Source organism: Nicotiana tabacum, chromosome 10 (genome assembly GCF_000715075.1).
Source record: "Nicotiana tabacum cultivar K326 chromosome 10, ASM71507v2, whole genome shotgun sequence".
Classification (NCBI taxonomy): domain Eukaryota; kingdom Viridiplantae; phylum Streptophyta; class Magnoliopsida; order Solanales; family Solanaceae; genus Nicotiana; species Nicotiana tabacum.
The window spans coordinates 11,859,521-11,883,189 of record NC_134089.1 but is presented as its reverse complement, the minus strand read 5'-3'; the positions used below and the strand labels follow the sequence as shown (position 1 = coordinate 11,883,189).

The following is a 23,669-nucleotide window of genomic DNA, read 5'->3' as shown; positions in this document are numbered from 1 at the left end:
TAATATTCATAGTGGGGTTTATATAGACCGCACGATTTAAGGTTAGGCCTAATGGGCCGGCTAATTAATTAGCTCTCCTATCAATGTAGAGAAATTTTCATAAAACACTATCTTTTAGTAGTAATTAGCCATCTATAGATATCATTTGCTATATTACGGAATATAGATACCTTTTCTGTGGTTATAAGATGTATTTGATGTATTTAAGCTATTGTATTCATGAACACAGTAGCAAAAATAGGCATGAATCAGGGAAGTCCAGCTAATCAGTTGTTGTATTCGAGAGTATTCGACTGTATTCATGGAGTGAAACATGGGATTATAGCTGGACAGATTATTGTATTCGACTGTATTCACAGTGTGAAATAGGGGATTACACTGTTTTTTTAAATGGAAAGTAAATCAATTAACATAATAGACTCCTAATATAACTCAACAAACACAATTATAACACACAAATTTTGTATTTTTCAGTTATAAAAAAGATTCTCAACCGCAAAATACAATAAAATAGATAGAATACAGAGAAATACATTGAAATACAATGAGAAAAAAAAGACACTAAATACAATGAGAAAGAAAGACACTAAATACAATAAAATATATGGAATACAACGAGATACATTAGATTACAATGGAAAAAAAAGATAGTGAATACAATGAAATATATAGAAATACAGCGAGATACATTAAAATGCTCTTAAAAAAGGTAACAAAATCTTCAAATTGCTCAACCCCAAATTTCAGACGACCTATTTTAGTCGACAATTTTCCGACGACCCATCGGATTCCGACCATGATTCCATAAGCAATTTGAATGTATCTCGCTGTATTTGAAGATTCTATACACTCTATTTGACTTTGATAAGGGCATCGTTGTATTTGCTGAAACTACCACCACAGACGAAGGTCCCAAAAGAATCCAAAACATAGAAAAAGTCGAAATCTATTATTCTTGTCTTGATTCAAGAATCCAACCAAAACCAAATATGTAACCCACCAAAATTCTCAAAGGCCAATCACACCACAGGCTTCAAATTTCTAAAACCACTAAATTGCAATAAAATCTTAGGGAACTTGCGGTGAATAGCAGGATAAGCCCCATATACTATGACTATCAAAATCAAAGCTTAAAGAAGAGAGATTTTAGGATCAGAAACTTTAAAAAAAGAGGTTTCTGAACTGGGTTTCTCTCAACCGGATGCGGGGAGCCAGAGCAATTTTTGAAGTGGGCTTTGCACAAATCCGGTGGAAGGAGGAGGAGATCGGAAATTTTAATGGGATGGGGGAAGAGAATAGGATGTATCAAAGTAGAAAGAAAGAAAATAGTGTAACTGATTAGCGTATGTAGTGGCTTAGGGCTAGAGGTAACCAAAATTAAATATTTTGCTATAAAATCTATAGAATATAATTTTTTTAAATGATATTTATTTAAAATAAATAAAGTGTTAACCTTTGCTATAGGAGGTAAAAATTCCATGAAGGTACTTGGCCTAAAAGCCTTTTTTTTTTTTTGGGGGGGGGGGGGGTCAGAAATAGCCATATTTACAACTAGTAATTGAAAAATAGCCGTAGTTTTAAAAGTAATCGAAATTTAGCCACTTTTTAATATAAAAATAATATCTGAACAAAAATAATCTTAAAAATCCGGAAAAATTCCGGTATAATATGTTGGAGTTCAAAAATTTTACATATGAGATTCCAGAATAATGTGCTGGAATTTCATAATATGTTGGAGCTCCAACATAATATGTGGAGCTCCAACATAATATGCTGGAAGTTTATATACAGGACTTCCATAATATTGCATATTATGCTGGAAGTTTATACGTAGGAGCTCTATAATCCAGCATATTATGCTGGAACTTTCCGTATTTTAGCAAAATAGTGGCTATTTTTCAATTACCAACCCGAAACTGGCCGTGCTATTTTCACTATTTTAAAGTGATTGAATGCAAGAAAGTACATACAAGTACTACAAATTACAATATATTTATGTTGTATTCAAAGAAATTTCTATTCAACTCTCTAGGGGGTAAGTGTCATATAATGAACATATGGAGTACTAGCTAGTTTGCTATTACTACTGCCGCAGAGTGTTACGTGAACCCTTTTTCTATCTTTTGTGTTGTTTCCTTGTTACTTAATTTTATTATTATTTTGGTCTTAACAAGGAAGTGTAGATAATTCTCATTTTCTTAACTTTGAAAACTTTTAATCTTTATTAGAAATTTAAACATGATAGTTATGACCGATGGCGTACGTAGAAATTTTTATAAGTAGTATCAATTAATATTTGAGATAAGATGCCTACATCCCTAAGAATAATGATCATGTTGGAAATCAATCGATCTCACTATTAACAGAAGAAGAAAGAGGAACAAAGGTCAAACAAAAGAAGCAGATAGGTTCACTCAAAGGAAAATGTTCGGACATAACAAAGCCTTTTGATTTTCTTGATCTCAGATGAGAGGAGACAGGTGTCATCATCTCAGCAACCAAAGGAATTCTGATTGATCCAATCTGGACCGTCTATAGTGGAGCTCAGCTCTAGAAGCTTCTCACATGTGTAGGAAAGCTCACACGTACCGAAGATAGTAGGGAATATTATTTGGTTAGTTTGTTATTTTTAGTCTAATGTAAAAGTGACAAGTGTACAGATTTTATAGGATTCTTTTATTTTCTAGATTTCTTTTACTAGGAATATACTTGTATAAAGCTAGACAGTCCTGTACAATGAGTCAATACATGCAAAGACCCCGCCTTTCTCATTTCAAAGCAACTTTGAGGGTTCTTAGATATCTCAAATCATATCCAGGTCAGGGTATTTTTTTGAATTCAGCTCCGTCTCTAAACACTCATTGCTTTGCGACGCTGATTGGGCATCTTGCCCAGAAACCAGACGCTCTGTAAATGGTTTCTACATCGCCTTTGGAGCTTCACCCATTTCCTGGAAATCTAAAAAGCAGGCATCTTTATCTTTATCTTCTGCCGAGGCAGAATATCGATCCATGCGAAAGGTCGTGGCTGAGTTAACATGGTTAACTCGTCTTCTTCAAGATCTATCTATCCAACCTTTTTTGCATGTTCCACTCCTCTCTGACAGCAAATCGGCAATCCATATCGCCCGTAATCCTGTCTTCCACGAAAGAACCAAACACGTAGAACTTGATTGCCATTTTGTGCGGCAACAATTCCTCCCCGGTCTTATTTCTCTATCTTCTGTGCCTTCTCAATCTTAGCTTGCCGATCTTTTCACAAAACCTCTTTCTGGGCCCTCTCATCGATCGATTCTCAGCAAGTTAGGAGTGTCATCTTTCCCCTCCAACTTGAGGGGGGATGTTGGAAATCAATCGATCTCACTATTAACAGAAGAAGAAAGAGGAACAAAGGTTAAACAAAAGAAGCAGATAGGTTCACTCAAAGGAAAATGTTCGGACATAACAAAGCCTTTTGATTTTCTTGATCTCAGATGAGAGGAAACAGGTGTCATCATCTCAGCAACCAAAGGAATTCTGATTGATCCAATCTGGACCGTCTATAGTGGAGCTCAGCTCTAGAAGCTTCTCACATGTGTAGGAAAGCTCACACGTACCGAAGATAGTAGGGAATATTATTTGGTTAGTTTGTTATTTTTAGTCTAATGTAAAAGTGATAAGTATACAGATTTTATAGGATTCTTTTATTTTCTATTTTATTTTCTAGATTTCTTTTACTAGGAATATACTTGTATAAAGCTAGACAATCCTGTACAATGAGATTATCAATCAAAAATACAGAAAATTTTTACATCTGTTCTTCATTATTCCTTCATGGTATCAGAGCTTTCTCTAACCCCTCTTCCTTTTCCTTTACATATAAATCTTCCTAATTCTTTCAAGGTAACAGTCACTCACATAGGTAGAGTCTCCATTCTTCCTGATTATGTCTTAGAGAATGTACTTCATGTCCCTACTTTTAGATATAATTTACTATCTGTTAACAGGTTTTCTTCACAAATTCAGTGCATTCTCTCATTCTCTTTTGGTCAATGTATCTTGTAGGCCTCTTTAATGAAGAGAGGTCAAGTTTTTGGTGAAGCCAAATAAGGATTATACTTGTTGGAGCCTAATGCAGTCAAACTTAGGGATAATCATAAGAGACATGTAGTTCCAATTTCAAATCAAAATGTTTCTAGTCAAGTTTCAAATTCCTTTCCTTTTTCTGCAAATGCTACTTCTAATGTAAATCTATGGCACTCTAGATTAGGCCATTTACCTTTTTCTTCAATGAAGCATTTCAATTTTATCTCTTTCCCTCCTAATTATGAACATTTCTGTGATATCTGTCCTAAAGCTCGGCAAACTAGAAATTCTTTTTCATTAAGTCAAATCAAATCAAAGAAGGCATTTGAGTTAATTCATGTGGATACATGGGACCTTAAAAAGTTCCCACATATAATGGTAACAAATATTTTTTGACAATAGTGGATGACTACAGCAGGGGTACATGGACTTTCTTAATGAGTACTAAGAGCAATGCATTTGATGCATTAAAGAATTTTCTCACAATGGTTGAGAGACAGTTTGGTATTAAAGTGCAAAAGCTAAGAACTGACAATGCTTTTGAACTTGGTAAAGGTACACAAGAATCTACATTTTTGACTTCCCAAGGGATACTTCATCAAACATCTTGTGTTGCTACCCCTCAACAGAATGGGGTAGTAGAGAGGAAACATAGGCACCTTTTGGAGATTGCAAGAGCTCTCCTTTTTCAATCAAAGGTTCCTATTGCATATTGGGGTAAATGTTTACTCACTGCAACTTACTTGATTAACAGGTTACCCTCTAAGATTCTTAAAGGCAAAACACCATATTCTATATTGTTTCACCAGTCTCCTTCCTATGACACTCTTAGAGTCTTTGGGTGTCTTTGCTATGTTTCTACTCTATCTAATGGAAGAAGTAAATTTGATCCAAGATCAAAAGCTTGTGTGTTTCTGGGTTATCCCCTGGGACAAAAGGGTTATAAAGTTTTAGAAATAGATACAAAGAAGGTCATAGTTTCCAGGGATGTGCACTTTTATGAAGACAAATATCCTTTTGCCTCAAATCCTACACCCCCACATGCAAATCCCATATTTTCCAATGATTCATCAGAAGATGTCATTTTTCCTACATCTACATCATCTCCTTCAGAGGCTTATTCCCCTGTATCTTCATCACCAACTCCAAGCACTAAACGTTTACCTCAACACCACAGTCCTCCTGCATCTGCTATCTCCCACCCAAACACATCTTTTTCACCTATACCTATCAGATTCCAATCTCCTCTCCAGCCCTCTTCATCTAGAAACAGTGTTCCCAAAAACAACACTCCTGTTGCACCTAGAAGATCTTCAAGAGAATCAAAACTGCCTAGTTATATCAATGACTACATTTGCACTAAATATTTTTTACTACTGATCTCACTACTTCTTGTTTTGCACAGCCTGCTACTCCTACTCCCTATTCTTTTGGAGATCTATCTCCTCACAATCAACATGTGTTGCAATCCATCTTAGAAGTTTCAGAACCTAGTAGTTTTTCTTAGGCCTCCTTGCACCCAGGATGGCAAAAGGCCATGGTCTCAGAACTTGAAGCATTACAGAATAACCACACTTGGGAAGTGGTTCTTCTACCACCAGGAAAGAAGGCACTACCTTGTAAATGGGTTTACAAGGTAAAGCACAATTCAGATGGTACCATAGAAAGACTCAAAGCACATTTAGTAGTGAGGGGAGACATAGAAAAAGAAGGAATCGACTACAATGAGACATTTTCACCTGTGGTAAAAATGACTACCATCAGATGTCTTTTGGCAGTGGCAGCCACAAAGGAATGGCCAATTTATCAATTGGATGTAAGTAATGCATTCTTACATGACGATCTATAAGAAGAAGTTTTTATGAAAAAAACTATATACGAATTTTATATATATTTTCGGCTATAGGATGTAAATAATTTTGGTCACAACCTAAAAGTGATCTTTGCCCAAATATATTCGGGGAGGGAATGCTGTAAATTTCCTTGATTAAAATGGTTCAGGGCGACAATTCTGCCACCACAAAAAAGTACTTGACACAACTTGAACACCAATTTCTAAATAGTTGTGAGAAAAAAGAAAAGGACCATTTGTTTTCCTTTTTCTTTTCCCTTACTCAAATATTTAGACTACAAAAGCATGGTTGTTACTTTGACATGAATGAACAAGAAGGCTAACAATGCCATAAGACAAGTAAATAGCAAAGAGTTAGTGTAAATTGTAGAGCTCCCAGACTCTTCATCACCATCATAGTCGTCTGGGTCGCCGGAAATCGCCACCAAATCTTCTCCGCCACCGTCCACTGCGCCATCGGTGTCATTGGTTGCAGCAGTCCATTTACCACTGTTGCTTCCCCTGCTCATTGTCATAAGTTTTCTATTAGTGTATAACTCACAACATACTCAATTCAAAGTCAAGAATCATGCCCGTGTCATCAATTTGAGCTTATTTAGCTAAATTATAACAACAACAATAAATCTAGAGTCACAACAGAGTCAATTCAAAGTCAAGATTATTTGGAGTAGTAATCTAGGGCAGTGCAATGCACAAAGCATCCGCATTTTCGCAGGGTTTGGGAAGAGTCGCACCCTAAGGGGAGCGATGTTGACAATCCACTCTAATACAAGTATTAATAGTTGTTTCCACGACCGTGACCTACAGGCCAACACTGAGATAAGTTTACTGTTGCTCCAAGACTTCTTTTTTTGATTTCATTAGTAATCTACGGCCACTCACAAAGCTGCAACATTTTTTTAAGTGAAATGCATGTCCAAATATAATCTCAAATAATATTTTTCAGCTTAACTCTAAATACTGAAATAAATTTTTTCAAAAATTACAAATTTTTATGTTCAAACGCCTACAGTGTCTACTAAATTAGAAGTAAATACAATATCAAACCTTTAAGCAAAGAGCAAAGCGATTCTTGAAAAATCAGGTTGAGACACATTTTCTTAAAACATAATTCTTGTGTTTCTAAGAAAGTAAGTAGCCCAAATAATTACTAGTTATTAATTACCATAGACAGTCTAAGAGGGGCTAATTAAAGTATTGATTACTCTACTAAAATAAAGGACAAAAGGAGGGAAAAAATGAAGAGAGAGAAAAAGAAAAAGTGTAGGGGGGAAAAGTGAAAAAGAAGGAAAGTAAAAGGACCTGTGAATAAGAACACCAGCATTCATTGTAATTTGGTCAAGAAAATCAGCAGATTTGGGCTCCACACTATAAGCTTTTTCATATTTAACTTCAACTCCTTCACCTGAGGCCACAAAGTATGCTCCATTTGCCATTATATCCCCTTCACTTCTCCAATTCCAATTCCTCCATTTTTCTTCTCCTGTCTCCACTCTTTTTGTTACCTATGTCCCACCAAAAACATCTTAAATGAGCATCCAATGCAACTTGACCTCTAAATTAGTAAATATTATAAACAAATGACATAAATAATTAATTATCTTAGTTAAAAGAGTAGATGTTCTTTATCCTACATCGCATCGAGATAATACGAATAAGGGTTGCAGCAGAAGAATAAGTAATTATTCATCCTTACGCAAAAGTCTCGATTTTGAGCATGAATCCAAATTCGAACTTTATGGATTGAAATTCGAAATTTTATAGCTAACAAATTTAATTTGCTAGGCTCAAAATTATTTTTGTACTTACTAATAGGCCGTCTAGCCGTATTCTTTTTTACCAAAAGTGTTTTTTCTAAAGTCAAAATGTTTGGCCAACATTATAGAAAAAGAAGCTGAAAATAGTTTTTTTCCTACAAGCACTTTTCTGGAAAAAATATTTTTGAGAAAAATATAATTAGAAGTAGTTTTTATAAGATTAACCAAATATTAATTTTAGAAGCACGACGAAACAAGCTATTAGTGAATTTTTTTGACAAAAATATAAAATTTGAGCCAAAACTAGTGAATTCAAATGAACCTGCAAATTATACATCGGATCCCTCCCGGGACGAGTATAATGTTTTCTTTTTGGTGTTTCATGTAATATTTTTTATAACTATGGTAAAAATTTTGGATATAAAAAAAATTAAACTACAGAGTTTTTCAATTTTAAAGGGAAAAGAATAGAAAAAGAGTACTTACCTCTTTAGCAAAAGGGTTGAAAGGTGCAATATAACGATTTCCTTGACTGTTGATAGTAGGATTACCACTTCCTCCAATTGCATACATTTCCCATCTTGTGAAATCATTATTCACAACATGAATATAACCTCTTCTACACCTTGGCATTCTCTGAATTAATTTCTTCCCAAAATGATTAAAAGAAATTGTCACTTGCATTCCTGAATCTGGCAAATAATCATCACTATGACCTAATAACATTACCTCATTATGATGTGAAAAATGATTATTTGATATTGTAATACCAGTGGACCCCATTACTACATCAATTAAACCATCTTTACAATTTGATAATGAACAATGGTCAATCCAAATATCTCTTGATCCAAATATAGAAATTCCATCTCCATCTGATTTTGTTCTCCAACCAAAATGTGTAGGACTAGATCTTATATTAGTTTCACCAGATTCATAACAATGATGTATATGAATATTATGAATAATAACATTTGAGATATATTGTAACGTTACGCACCCTCCACCTGTAATATGAACGTTAACTCCACGACCATCTAGGGTTTTATACGAGTTGAAAATGAGTTCTTGTGAGAGTTTGATTTCCATGCTGGCTGCAAAGACTATCCATAATGGTTCTTCTTGAATGACGCCGTATCGGAGAGTGCCAGGTGGCGGGTTAACCGGGTCGGGATCCGAGGACGAGGTGACAACATAGTAACGACCACCTTTCCCACCTAGGGCGTATTGGCCAAAACCTATGGCACAATCGGCTAGTCTTTGGCGATTTAGTTGCCAATTATGGTCACATCTCCAACAATCATCGATAGGGTTGCCTGTTTGGCAAGATTGATCACTAGAGGTGTATGACAACATTTTTCTTCTTGATTGGAGTAGTGAGAGTGATACATTCACTTTTCTGCAATACATTAATGAAAAAAGTTTAATTTCTAGCCACAAATAGTGTTAATGTTACAACATGTTACTCTTTTTCCTAATTTATGTAAGTCAATTTGACTAGTCATTAAGTTTAAGAAAAGATGAATTTTGAAATTATGGCTTAAAACAAGACATAGGCATTTATGTAGCTATAAACCGTCACGATTCGAATGTCCTCAAGTTGTGGTTGAACTATTTTGTGGTAAAACACCAAGATTTGTGTATAAACCTTGTATTCTCTTTACTTGCTATAATATTTTAAAATATCATGATATTTTATTTTTTTTGTCTTCAATTTATATCGTTGTATTCGTGTTATATCAAGTATTATAAGATATTCGCTAAATCGCCCAATCGTAAATTGTTTCCCACTCTATGCTTGTACTAAACATGGTAAAAGATCCTATAGGTCACACAACAACAGTTGCAAAACAAAAAGAGAGAGAGAGAGAGGCAAATGGATTCTATTGTTAAAAGGAAATCCACAAATTAAAGCTATCAGAGGGCCTACTAGATACTCAGACAAGAAAAAAGCAGAAAAAGAGAAAATAAGAAACCAATAAATACACATATCTACCTAAATCAACTCATCAAGTACTCTTAAAAAATTAATTAAAGCTCACAAAGCCAATAAGAATCAGGAAATGCCAAACTCTCTGCCCTTTTAAAAATAAAATGAAAATAAAATTTTACAAAAAGAAATAAAAGCAATGCAAAAGAGAAACACAATTTCTACAAAGAAATCAAACTCCATTTAATCAAAGAAAAAATAGCTCATTATTTTAAAGAGGTGAGCCAACAATAAATTTATTTTAGTGTGACCTATAATTTACTGGTTCGAGTTATAAAATAAGTTATTGATACTTGTAAAAGAATAGGCCCTTTTTTGGACCCTGCATGTACGTAGGATATTTCGTGCATCGAACTATTTTTTTCTTAAATGTAAGAGGGAATTTTTTTGTAATACCATATTCTTGAGAAAAGTGAAAAAGAATAAAATGTGGTACTATTAACAAAAGTTCAAGAATGGGGAGTCCTACATTGTGGAATTAATGTGGAAAACAGAACAAACAAAAAATACAAGAGCAAGTAGAGCAAAAGAGAAAAACATAAAAAAAGGAGTTGAAGCTTATAAAATGGTAAATATAATACCTATTAACTTCAAGAGCAACAGCTTCAGGATCAGGATGCTGACCAGGAAGAGTAAGATTCATAAACATACCCAAACCAAAGTGAAAAAATGAAGTGAAAATCAAGAAAATCACAATGCAGCTTTTCTGTAGCATTTTTTCTACAATATATAACTCTAGTTTGGTTGTTTTAGCGGTTTGGGGTCAGTGAGTTAGCTGCATTGTGGAGAAATATGAAGTTTGTGTTAGTGAGAAAATGGAGAGTGTGTGTGTGTGTAAACTGTGTACTGTGGGAGAAGATAACAAAGGGTCTTGGGCTGTCTATTTCTACTCAGAGTAGTAGAGATGGTATTCTACTTTATGACATGATTTATAGTCATTGTTAAGAGAATCTCTCACCTGGATTCACCCATGCTTTATTAGTGAAAAAGCAATAGAGTATATTGAATTTTGAAGGTTTTCTTTCTTTTCACCCCACCCCCTCTCTTCCCCCCCCCCACCCCCACCTATTTAAAACAACTAAATTCAACAACAACATAGTAGAGTGTATGCTGAATTGTTGACCTTGTCCCCGGGTAAACAGTCGGTTTCCGAAAAACCCTCGGTTTAAGAACGATAAAAATATACAATAGACAATTGATTAGTGACAACAATAGAAGTCAGAAAAAATAATATCAGCATCAGAATAACTAGTTAAAACAACTAAAAAGGAAAGAAAAAAAAAGGGCAGGAACAAAATAAAATTGTGCCTGAGAATGTTAAGTCCATTCACAGTACTTACACTTTTTTGGTGTCGTTGGATTAAGGATGTAGCCTAGGTGGAGCTAGAAGTCCGGATACGGATTCGATCAACTCAATAGTTTTTTTTTTAAATACAATAGTATATTTGTGTTAAAAAATTTATTAGATATATAAAAATATTAAATTTAAAACTGAATTACTAGTGCTTGAAATTATCGTTTTTAAAATTAAGAATTCACAAAGTTGAAATTCTTGTTCATATCTGGGATTTGCCCCGAGTTATATAAGTATGTAACTATGAAATTATGATCAAACACATATTCAATATTTAGACTTAATGTGTTTAAAATTCTGAATTTAATTAGACTTACTAAATACTCTGGTTGTGTGTGCGACATGGTTCTATCCATTGTAGTTATGAAACAATGCACTATGTTTGTTAATTGAAGACTAAATAATTACAAATATAATTAATGAAAAACATTTTATTAAAGGTAAAAATCACAAGAAACATCTACATTTTCCTGCATGGTCTAGTAAGGACATTCTTCTCCTCAATATTTAAAGAAAAGCACGCAGTAGCATGGATTTATGACAAATACTGCTCTCTCTCCATTTCATATTATATGAGGTAGTTTGATTCGGTACGGAGTTTAAGAAAAAAGAAGAAAACTTTTGAAATCTGTAGGGAGTAATATTATTATTATTATTATATGAAATGGAGGGAGTAACTAAGAGCTACATTCTCCAATCTCCTCTTCCCCCCCCCAACAAATAGCCCTCACCTCACCCACTTATACCACCCCATAAACCCAACCCAGCCAAAAGGGTGAAAACATAAAAGGTTAAAAAGTGTAAGCATAGCCTTCTTTACATGAAATTTTCATACTTTAATGTCAATAAAACTGGTTTGGATATTGGGAAACTAGAAAGTCTTTTTAGTGGACCACTGAGATCCTAATTTGAGGGCCATGTATAGCGGGCCTATGTCTAACATTATTATTATTATTATTATTATTATTATTATAAGCAGAATTATAGCCTGTTTAACCCTACTTCTAAAATCAATTTATGTGAGAAAAGTATTTTTCTCGAAAGCGTTTTTCAAAGTGTTTGACTAATTAATTTTAAAATTACTTTTGATAAGTAATTAGTATTTGACCAAGTTTTTTAAAGAATACTTCTATGTGTATTTTTTTCAAAAATACTTTTTAGGGAGAAACTACTGATTCTTGAAACAGCTTATGCATTTACTCAAAATTATTTTTTTCCTTCTAAAAGTTTGGGTAAACACCTAAATTTTGTTTTTAAAAAAAATTATACTTTTTCCAAAAAAAAAAAATATTTTTGGCCAAAAAAAAGCACGACCAAATAGGCTATTAATCTAAACAGTTCATTTACCCGCTTAAATTAACAATAATCGATAGATGTAATATATATATATAATCAATGTATATCAGCTAAAAAATAAATAATATATTCTACCTGTTATTTTTATAAAAATGAGCTTTTTCACTTTTAGCCCGCGTTAGAAACTATTTATTCGATAGCCGAAAAATGTATAAAATTTATATATTTTGTATATAACATACATAATGCATGTATGTATATATAAAAAATATAAAATAATTTTTTATTTTTTATTATTAATTTGAAAGCGACTTTAAAGAGATTCCATATAATAGTTTTAAGTAGTCACTTCCTACCGGGGGATTGTAGACAAATTGTGCAGCAACTGTAAAACCACTGTGGCCCGTTGGAGCAGTGAATACTTTTGCAATACTCTCTTTTTTCATCAAAATTGCACGGGCGCCCTGTTTGGTCGCCCCCATTTAATCTATACCTATATTTTTTAAATGTTTTAACTTGTACCTCCTCTTTATTCTCCTTCATTTTCTTCTTCTTCTACTACTACTTCTTCTTTCTTCTGCTGCTGTTGGTGTTACTATGAAACTTCAGTTCTTGGGACTATTGCCATAAATATGTTTATTAGATTTAAAAACAAATTATAAATAATTACGTAAGTTAGTAGACAATAATTTGTGAACATTTCCACGTAGGTAAGTTAGTAGAAAATGATAATTCTGTTCTTTTCACGTTTATTGTTTACAAAATTTCCGATTTAGATACCGTTGGCAATCTGATTATTTATCTAGTATATTAGAAAGCTTTTTCAAAAACTTCAGTTTAATGCTGAAGTTTTTACAAATGAACTAATTAACTTCAGCATCTTCTGCTGAAGTTTTTGAAAAAGCTTATATATCCAAGACAAAAAAACTTCAGCACTAAATAAACTGATGTTTTTATAAATGAACTAAATAACTTCAGCATCTTCTGCTGAAATTTTTGAAAAAGCTTAATGACAAAACTAATGAATCCAGGACAAAAATAACTTCAGCTTATTTAGTGCAATTACAAACAAAAACTTCAGCAAATAGAGAATAAAACTTCAGCTACTATGCTTAAGTTCAGCAATTACAAACAAAAACTTCATCAAATAGAGAACAAAACTTCAGCTACTATGCTTAAGTTCAACAATTACAAACAAAATTTTTAGCACACTTGGTTCAGCACACTTGTTACTTCATGTCCGTTTACTAGAATGCTGAAGTTTTGCATGATTGCATTTGCTACTTCAGTCCCGTATGCTAAAATTACACGAAAAAGTGGGTACGCTTGCAAATTTTTTTGCAAAACGAAGACAAGTTAAAACGTGACCCAAAAAATTGGTATAGATGCAAATGCCCTTTTTTTCTCAGCCTTTAGGCCCGTAATTAGCTCAGCTGTATGGTTAAAAACTCAAAAGTTGCCCTAATTTTTGGCTCCATACTTTTCCTTTTTTCTTTTAAAAGTTATAGGGTCGTTACTGTCTCAGGAAACAAATTGATTGTGGTCAAATTATGACTAGCACCATATCAGTAATTATTTACAGAATTACTGGAGCTTCCCGCCTGACATTTTTTTAACATATTACTCTCTCCTTGTTTGTTTTTTTCACTTTTTAGTTTAAAATGTTTTTGTTGAATGGTGTCTGGTCAATTTGTATGTATCTCGATCAGATATGATTCTGCTCATCAAGACTTAGACGTAATTCTTCTCGCACTACTAACTAACCTTTTTTCAAAATTATGAAGGGAGACGACCAGGATAAGAGAAAGCAGAACTTTTTAAAGTGAGATTTTTCGATGCGAAACGAATTAGTCTAAGTTTAAAAGTGAGTATTAGACACCAAGTAAAAAAAATTTAAAAATGCACTTTTCTTCGCTAATAAATTAATTTGAATAGTATATGGGATTTCTTTTTATAATAATAATATCCGAACGAGCTCGTGGACATGAGAACTTAGCTTATTTATCATTAAAATGTTTTAATATGTATCATGGCTCTATCTAAAGTCATTTAGACAAAAGAAAAAAGATAAAAATAAACCGATAATATGTGACAACATTTCTTTGCACAAATAATTACATATCCATTTCCAAGCATGAGAGGAGAGGTATATTCTTTTTCCATCAGACATTGAAAAGTATCAAAACTTCTTTCCAGCAACTTTAACTATTACTGGGCCCATATTTTCTATGATCTTGAATTATTTATCAACCTTATATCCCATGATAGGTTTTGCATTAACTTTTTCTGAATAATAGAGAATTCTTTTATTAGTTTAATCCTTAAGAGGAGTCCGGAACCAAAATGTGATTCTTTTGGATAAGTAGCACCTTAATAGGTGTAAAAAAAAAAGATAATATTTTTATATATAGGGCACAAATACTCGGCGCTATACATTAACGTTAACCGTGCCGTTAATGTATAGCGCCCAGTATTTGGGCACTATATATAAAAAGCTGACACGCTAGGTATAGCGCCCAAATGTCTGGCGCTATATCCCTTTTTAAAAAACGACCGTCTTCTTCATCACGACGATTCTACATCTTTTTCCTCAATATTTTTATCTTTTCTTCTTCTTGGTCCCCCACTCCCATACCCGCTGCCCCACCATTTTAAAAAAATAAAAAAAATTGGGTCCCCCGTCACATAAAGGTGAAGAACGTAGGTCCCACATTCGAGTAGAGCTTCGTATTATTGTTGATTCACACTTCCGGAGTCAAAATTTCAATCTATTTGCTTTCCGAAAATTCTAAATCGAGGTATTTCGGTTTATTTTAAGTTGAAACTTTTATAATAATGCATATTATTTGATTTGTATGTGTTCTATTTCGGTTTGTGTTTTTTTCGAAACTAGTATGTTAAATTTATCCGGATTTAATATTAGTGTTTTATAAAAAATATAAATTTGTCAAATAAATTTATCTGTTAATATCCTGATTTATATATGTGTGTTTTCATGCCGTTTTGTGTTATATTTGCAATTAAATTTATTTGTTGTTTATGTTTAGTTTAGATTATTTTTTAGCGTAGTAAAATCTAGACCTTTTTAGCGTAGTGAAGTGTAGACCCTTTTAGCGTAGTAAAATTTAGCGCCTTAGCATAGTAATGTGTAGTATTTTAGCTTAGAATTCCTTTTGTTTAAGTATCTTATACTAGTAGTTGAAAATGCAAACTTTGTATAATTAAGTTAATAATTATATCAACACACATAATTACTAATGTTAACTTGGTGCCACTAGGCATCAAAATATCGAGCCCAGAACTCATAGGTATATATATATATATATATAATTTGTACAATTAAGTTATTAAAAAATATGAATTTAAATTATAAAACAAACACATAATTATTAATGATAGTTTGGTGCCACTGGGCCTCAAAATATCGAGTCCGGAACCCATAGGTATATATATATTGTACAATTAATATATATATATATATATATATATATATATATATATATATATAATTTGTACAATTAAGTTATTAAAAAATATGAATTTAAATTATAAAACAAACACATAATTATTAATGATAGTTTAGTGCCACTAGGCCTCAAAATATCGAGCCCGGAACACATAGGTATATATATATATATATATATAATTTGTACAATTAAGTTATTAAAAATATGAATTTAAATTATAAAACAAACACATAATTATTAATGATAGTTTGATGCCACTGGGCTTCAAAATATCGAGCCCGGAACCCATAGGTATAATTTTTGTATATCGCTAAAAATTGTGTATCTCAAAAAATTAATATTTAATATACAGATATAATTTGTACAATTAAGTTATTAAAAAATATGAATTTAAATTATAAAACAAACACATAATTATTAATGACAGTTTGGTGCTACTGGGATTCAAATATCGAGCCTGGAACCCTAGGTATAATTTTGTATAACGCTAAAAATTGTGTATCTCAAGAAATTAATATTTAATATACAGAATAAAATACAATTAATGTTGTTTTAATTTATAGTTGACGACATGGACGCGATTATACATCCCTGCCCTCAGACGTTGGATCTATTAGCCCTACAGCCCCAACATAGATCCGAGTATATATGGGACGGACAGTTGCTTACGCAGACTTTCTGGGCCAGGAGAGTGGATCTATTGTGGGAGTTTTTGAGTCATAGAGTTTTACATCCCCGCGTGATCCGTTACCTGGAGGAGATGGGATTATATAGGATTATTAGGATTGGCCGGATACAGCTCGACTGGGCTTTGATCACGGCCTTGATTGAGAGGTGGCGACCGGAGACTCACACTTTCCATCTGCCCATCGGCGAGGCCACCATCACACTTTAGGACGCTGAGATTTTATATGGACTGTCCGTTGATGGCTTGCCAGTTTTACTGCCTGCGACATAAGATATTATTCGCGACAGTCTTATTGGGATATGCTGCACATGCTCACGGGTTTCAGGCCGGAGGATGAGACTGTAGCGTCTGGGTCCAGTCGTATGCAGTTGGTCCCTATCAGAGACCACCTGGAGCAGATCCACCATACTATCACCGACGAGTCAACGGAGGTGGATGTAAAGCGATATACAAGGCTGTTGTTGCTCCTTCTACTTGGGGGGTCTTGTTCCCAAACACTTCTAGGAACCTAGTGAGCCTCCATTTTTTGCATTATATTGGTCGGTTCGAGGATACAGCCATCTACAGCTAGGGTGGTGTTGGCATCTCATATTTGTACAGGCAGATGTGTCGGGCTTGCTTCGGCACACAGAGAGACGTAGGTGGCTTTCTGCCGCTTCTACAGGTGATAACATATTCAAATAATATGTCCATTAGTTACAATTCTACCTAGTTATAGTTAATCTTATGTTTTACGTCAACTTTGTATGTTAGGTTTGGGCCTGGGAGCGATTTCTGCAGTTTAAGCCACCTCTACCACAGCTACCAGCTAATGTAGAAATTCCGCATCTCCCTCTAGCATGTAGGTGGGTTATGCGTCGTACTATTGCACGAGAGTATGATGCCCATCATAATCTCCCCCTCTGCATGGATGTGTTGGATCTGCTGGAGGACGCACAGGTGAATATCTAACTAAACTTACTTGTTATAGATTAACTTAGTGTTGTGCATACTAACGGTTTGTGTTCTTATTTGATAGTTCATCTGGACGGCGTACAACGATGAGGTGATAGGTACCCTGCCAGCGTATTGCACGTTTGGCTGACATATTTGGAGGGCTTCTGTCCCCGCTCATATGCCTCGATATTGTCGAGCATCATGCCTCCGAGCGGGTATTTCGTCGGTTTGGCATGTCGCAACCTATACCGAATCCGCCTGCATGGATTGCTTTACATTATGAGAGGGATGATCAGTCCAGAACGGACGACACATTTATGGCATGGCTTGACGAGCAGTTGGGTACTTGGGACAGGCGAGGGGACTTGACCCCACCTCCACAACACTTTCCTATTCAACGTTATATGGCATGGTACCGCATTGTTTCCCCGCTTTTTATCGGGAACCCGGTTCATCAGGCACACGATCGGTACGTCCCATACGCCGGGAGACACGAGGCCCTGGTATATTTTCTATTATTATTAATTATATACTTGTAATTTAGTGCCAAATATGTAGTTTATATTTTTTACTTTGTGCAGGCGATTGGATTGCATACCGTCTATCATATGGGGCAGCAGATGCAGAGTCATGTCCACGATCCTGTGGCCATGCAGGAGTATAGTAGTCAATTCATGGATGTGGCTGCCCAGACAATGCAGCGAGCCTGATCAGATCAGCATTTGGCACACGAGGCTGATTATATGGACCCAGCGCAGTACCAGCGAGGTCGTGGTATCCCACGAGCTGGATGTGCCCGACGAGCTGGTGGTGCCGGACGACGTGGTCGTGGGCGGAGAGGAGGTGGTCCCCAGCAAGGGGGCGTTGAGGCTCCTACTGATGATGTTACTGCTGATATGGCAGGTGGCATGCATGAGACGGACATGCCGTCTTACAACCTTGAAATTTATCGCACTCCAGTGCCATCACAGGTGACCCCATCAGGTCAATTATTGATCACGGGCTCGGATATTCAAGGAGTGGATTGGGGTAGATACTTCCTAGGCATGTCTACCACTGATGAGGAGCGACCGACCCGATATTTTTATAGTGGGCGCCGACTGAGTTATGGCTCCACATCACATGCGCAGGTATGAGTTTATTAGTATTGAATTTGAATTTGTTTTAACTGTAACTTATTTATTTTCTTTAACTTTATTAATTTCCTTTTTAAGACTTCATGCGATGCTGCGATAGATGACTACATTCAGGATTCAGACACGATGATGATAAGACAATATAAATTGTTGTGAATTGTTATGTAGTTTTCTATACTAAGTTTCATATTATTATGTAGCCTTCTAATGGACCTGACAACACCACCGATACATGTTATCCTGCGTCGCATCCTGCTATAAGGAGACGACTTGGTGATGATGATCCTGATAGCGCACTCGGGCGGGAGGGGATGCGGCTCAGGCCATAGACTGCATTAAGACACACCGGATGCGGGACACATTGATTAGGCCTTCCTTTTTTTTATTTGGTGTAAATAATATTTTTGTATACATTAACCACAATATTTAATCGAATATTCCCATTACTTTTTTTAGTTTCCCATTCATTTGATAGTTTCATATAACAACATAAGCACTTAAACTTAACATCCACTTCAATTAAAATAAAATTTAGTACAACAAACAAGGAAAACATTACTACAACACAAACACAAGCACAAACACAAACATAGCAGGCCAACATAATAAAAATACATGAAATATGAAAAATACACTAAACACATATGCCAATGTTTAGCCCCGATTGCCATTTATTGTCCGCTCCAACAACTTAAATCGTTCTTCCAGTTGTTCTTTTTCTTCTTCTACCTCTTTCAGTTTCGCCTTCACCTCCGCAAGTTCCCGTTTATATTTTTTTTACGTTCCCTTTGTGCTTCACAATTCCATTGTGTTTTCCATTTTTCTTCTCCCACCTCCTTCAGTTTTGCCCTTAAGTCTGCAATAATTCTATTGCTTTTTTTTTTCATGTTCCCCTTGTCTTAAGCACACATTATGAAGATATTGTAGTTGTTCTCTGTAGCATTCCTGATAACATGGTTCATCAACCCACTCCTCAAAATCACAAATAGGTTCGCCGGAAAACTTGTAAAACTGGTTCATACAGTGCCAGTAGCGGCGTCCAACTTCACCACCGTCCCAACAATTTTGCATCAAGCATGCTTTTTCACACTTGCACTTTGGTGGACGAAGAGGTTGAGCCATTTGTGAAATATTTACTTTTAGTAAAAAACCTTACTTTTAATGAAATATTTGCTTTTAGTAAAATTTGAGCACACAAAATAACTACAATGATCTCATTATTTATAGGCTAGACAACACACACATAACGTAGTGTGCAACCACGCTAAATACATAACGTACTATCCAATGGTGCTATATTTTGCGTGTTAAATATCATGATGTTGACAAGACAATTTTATGTCAGTTGGTCAGCTTTTTCAGTTCGACAAGACAACACACACAAAACTGTATATTTAACCGCACTAAATATATAGATAAGTTTATTAAATTATTATTTAAATAGGTAAAATGAAAAAGTACAAATCATAATTAACAAGCATAATTTTATTTCATAAATCTTGCCACATAGACATAACAACTAATTATTACAACATCAACTCCTGGGTAGTTAGGTACACTAGAAGAACACCCACCACGAGCTTGATTAGTTTTGCCACCCAAACCAGTTGAAGGACATTTACGACGGTCGTGTCCTGTTTGCGAGCATATACTACATTTGCGCGCATAAACGGTATCACTAACATCCATTTAGTTCCGTATATGCGTTCTCTTCTGCACCTGTATTTTATGCAAATAAAAGACTTATTCACACCATTTTAAATAGTTCCGGAGGCCAATAATGCTCAGCACCCACTGGCTGCAACTGACCACTATATGTGTTTAGGTACTTGGAAACACTATATTGTTGATCAACATAGTTGGTCTCTGCATAACTAACATATTGAAAACACTTGATGGCATGTGAGTAAGGCATGTGGTAGATTAAGCATTTCCCACAGGAGCATAACCTTGCTGATTCATTTATAGTATGTACATTATTATCCCAATTATTATGGATAGCGGTACGAACTTCAAAAACACCTCTTTCGTTATCATACTGCAAAAATGAATGCCAATGTGCTCGCCGTCTGTATTTCTCAAATCTCTGCATCGGCACTGGCATAAATTCAACACCCATTTCCATCAATTTCGTTGCAACTACAGACTGTTCAACAAACCTCTCCGCCATCTGCTTGAATGACATCCGCACCATGGCTGTGACGGGCAATCCTCTTACCGACATCAATAACCTGTTGAAGGACTCTGGCACGTTTGTAGTAAGAATTCCCCATCGTCTGCCACAATCCGCATGCAATGTCCCCTTTTCCGGGTGATGTCGCATTAACCAACAATAGGCTGCCTCGTCTTCTTGCCTGATAGAATCCATATGCCTCCGGAATTTATGCTGTTGGTGTTCTGTTGCTGCCATCCACATCAAATCATATAGATCCTTGTTGGGATGTGCCTTCTGGAAATTGGCCTTAAAGTGCCTCACACAGTAACGGTAGTATGCATAAGGTTCTTGCCATGCAGACAAGTTCTCCACAAAACTTAATATACCACCGTGCTGATCAAATATTAAACAAATACCTGAACGCTGTTTGACAACGTGCTCTTTCAGGTGGTTCAAAAATAGCGTTCACGTCTCTGTGCTTTCATTGGCACAAATAGCAAAAGCTAGAGGAAATATCTGTCCATTAGCATCCACTGCCACGGCTATCAATAGCTTGATGTCATACTTTCCATAGACATGAGTTACGTCTATGGATATTACGGGTTGGCAATGCGAAAAACCATCAATTGTTGGCTTAAACACCCAGAACACATAATTGAATATGTATTCTGGTGTTCCCGGACTCCGCTCAAGCTTCCATTCAACAGCTGTCCCGGGGTTAAAGTGCTACAGTGCGGCCATGTACTTTGGCAGAGATGCAAATGACTTATCCCAATTGTAAGCACGTGATTTTTGCCCTATATGAGAAATACTCCCAAAAATACAAAATAAAATGATTTTCCTTGGTGTGCAATTTTGAGTATTTTCGTGATATTTTTGGATAATTATTTGTATTTGTTTGTGTTTGCTTATTTGTTAAATTAATAAAAAATATAAAAATATATCGCATTTTGCATATAGGATTTAATTCTATAATTGTTAGTAATTAAGTTTGTTTACAAAAAATGAAAATTACAAAAATAGGCATCTTTTGCATTTTTAGCATTTAATGTCCAAATATACAATTTTAGGCTTAATTATTACTTAATTGTGCATTAATTGTTATTGAGAGTTAATTTGCGCTTTTATAACTTAATTTAGTTCTAAATAATAATTTAAGTATTTTCATAATTTAGTTTTAGAAAATAAAAGAAGAAAAGAGAACAAAAATACAAAAAAATCGGATTGGGCCACTTCTTCAATTTTCAAACCATAGGCCCAAATAATTGCCCAATCTTCTCCATGACCCAGTCCACTACAGACCGGGTCGACCCGGTCCGCCCCATTAACCCATTGACCCAAGACCCACTCTTCATTTTGTCAAAACACAAAACAAAAGACAAACAAAAAAAAAACCTACTGGCTCACGTCCGAAACAGAAAGCAAAACCACCATCTCTCCACCATAAACAACACCACCAAACGACCACTCCGTCACCTTCCCCGGCACCCGTACTGTCGACAACCACCCAACCAGCCCCCTCCGTCGTTGTCGCGACTAACTCCCCCACTGCCCAAAACCAGTCGCACCCCGTCGCCACCAACTTCCAACCAGCACCACGACCAACAGCTCCTCCCCCCCCCCCCTTGTCGTCAAACAACCAGCTGCCTCAAGACCACCATCGAACCACCAGCTTCCCCTCGTCTGCCCCACCAAAAAAAAACCCTACAAGCCCACAGCATCGTCCCATCTCCCCGCTGCTCCCTCGTCGTCAACTGAACCAGTCACACCCCCACGACCACCTGCTGAACCAGCAGAATCCGGCGACCATCGTCATCATCTTCTTCGTCATTCAGCCCGTCGCCCCCTACTGCTGCTTCGTCGTTAGGGAGGCAGCTGTTGCTGCGTCGCCGCGCTGCCTAGCAGCTATCGCCACAGTCCTCTCCTTCGCGCCACTAGCTCCCTTCATAGCTGCCCTTTCCTCACATCCAACGACCCCTTCTGCTGCAGCTTCACTCACCAGTTGTTGCGTCGAAAAATCCAGCAGCAGCTAACCTCTCGAAAATCCAGCAGCGACAACAGTTCTTGGTCCGAGCTTTCTATTTCCATCGAGGTCGTCTTTGGTTCGTCGTGGTCCGGCACGTCGAGGTGCTGTCCGAGTTTCCGTCGTTGTTCTTCGTTCAGAGAGGTCCGGCTTGAGTTCCGTCGGGATCACTGTTTATCGTTCTAGGATTGTCGAGGTTCGAAGGTTGGTGTTCTTCGTCCTTTGTTTCATTTCATTCGTTTTGCATATTATGGTTCAAGGCAAAAAATGAGAATATTCGATATTTATGAATGTCAACAATGCAATTTTTTGTTGTCGTGTTAAAAATGTTTATCCTATGTTTAGGCTTAAAGTAAATGTGAGCATATGAACGAGGTTATTCTATTTTTCATTTTTACCATGGATATTATTACCTGTTAGAACCGTTGTTTTTTTGTTTAACCTCGGATGATTTCATTGGTAGAAAATCGTAGTTGCCTTAAGTTTGCCCTCAAATAATAAAAACGAGACGAGTTTCGCCACATAAAAAATGTACAAGTTGCGGAGCCCTCACCAAACATATGTATTAAATACTTAGATTCCGGGACGGGCCGATTAGCAAATTTCACGGTCTTACCCAAAATAATAATGCGCCAGTTGCTTTAGGCGCGCCTTTAATAATTTAATTTTCTTAAACTCGGGTGCACATTTATGTGACCCAAATCCAAATCTTAACGGAGTCGAAATATGTCTCTAGTCACGGGCGCATTGATTGTGGCGTGGCCCGAGATGCATTTCCATGACGTTGCAAATTCTTAAAAAATAATGAATGAGACGAGCCTCGACAAACAAAAATATAGAAGCTGCGGGGCCCTCTAAATGCATATATATTAAAATACTTAGAATCCGGGACAGACCGCTTAGCAAATTTTACGGCCTTCCCCAAAATAACAATACGTTAGTCGCTTTAGG

The 23,669-nt window shown here is 35.8% G+C and overlaps 2 protein-coding genes across 2 annotated transcripts; one reads left to right on the top strand and one right to left on the bottom strand.

Annotated features, from left to right (window-relative positions):
• The first annotated feature begins 5,601 nt into the window (after nt 1-5,601).
• Nucleotides 5,602-5,913, top strand: LOC142164993 (putative mitochondrial protein AtMg00820). Its single transcript, XM_075223649.1, has one exon. The coding sequence runs from the start codon at nt 5,602-5,604 to the stop codon at nt 5,911-5,913; it is 312 nt and encodes a 103-aa protein (XP_075079750.1).
• A 129-nt stretch (nt 5,914-6,042) lies between these two features.
• Nucleotides 6,043-10,575, bottom strand: LOC107798922 (putative pectate lyase 12). The gene is made up of 4 exons (XM_016621948.2): nt 10,245-10,575; nt 8,160-9,072; nt 7,219-7,421; nt 6,043-6,417 (listed from the first exon to the last, which is right to left on the bottom strand). Exons 1-4 carry the CDS (start codon nt 10,376-10,378, stop codon nt 6,192-6,194), a joined length of 1,476 nt encoding a protein of 491 aa, XP_016477434.1. The 5' UTR covers nt 10,379-10,575; the 3' UTR covers nt 6,043-6,191.
• Between the last annotated feature and the right edge of the window lie 13,094 nt (nt 10,576-23,669).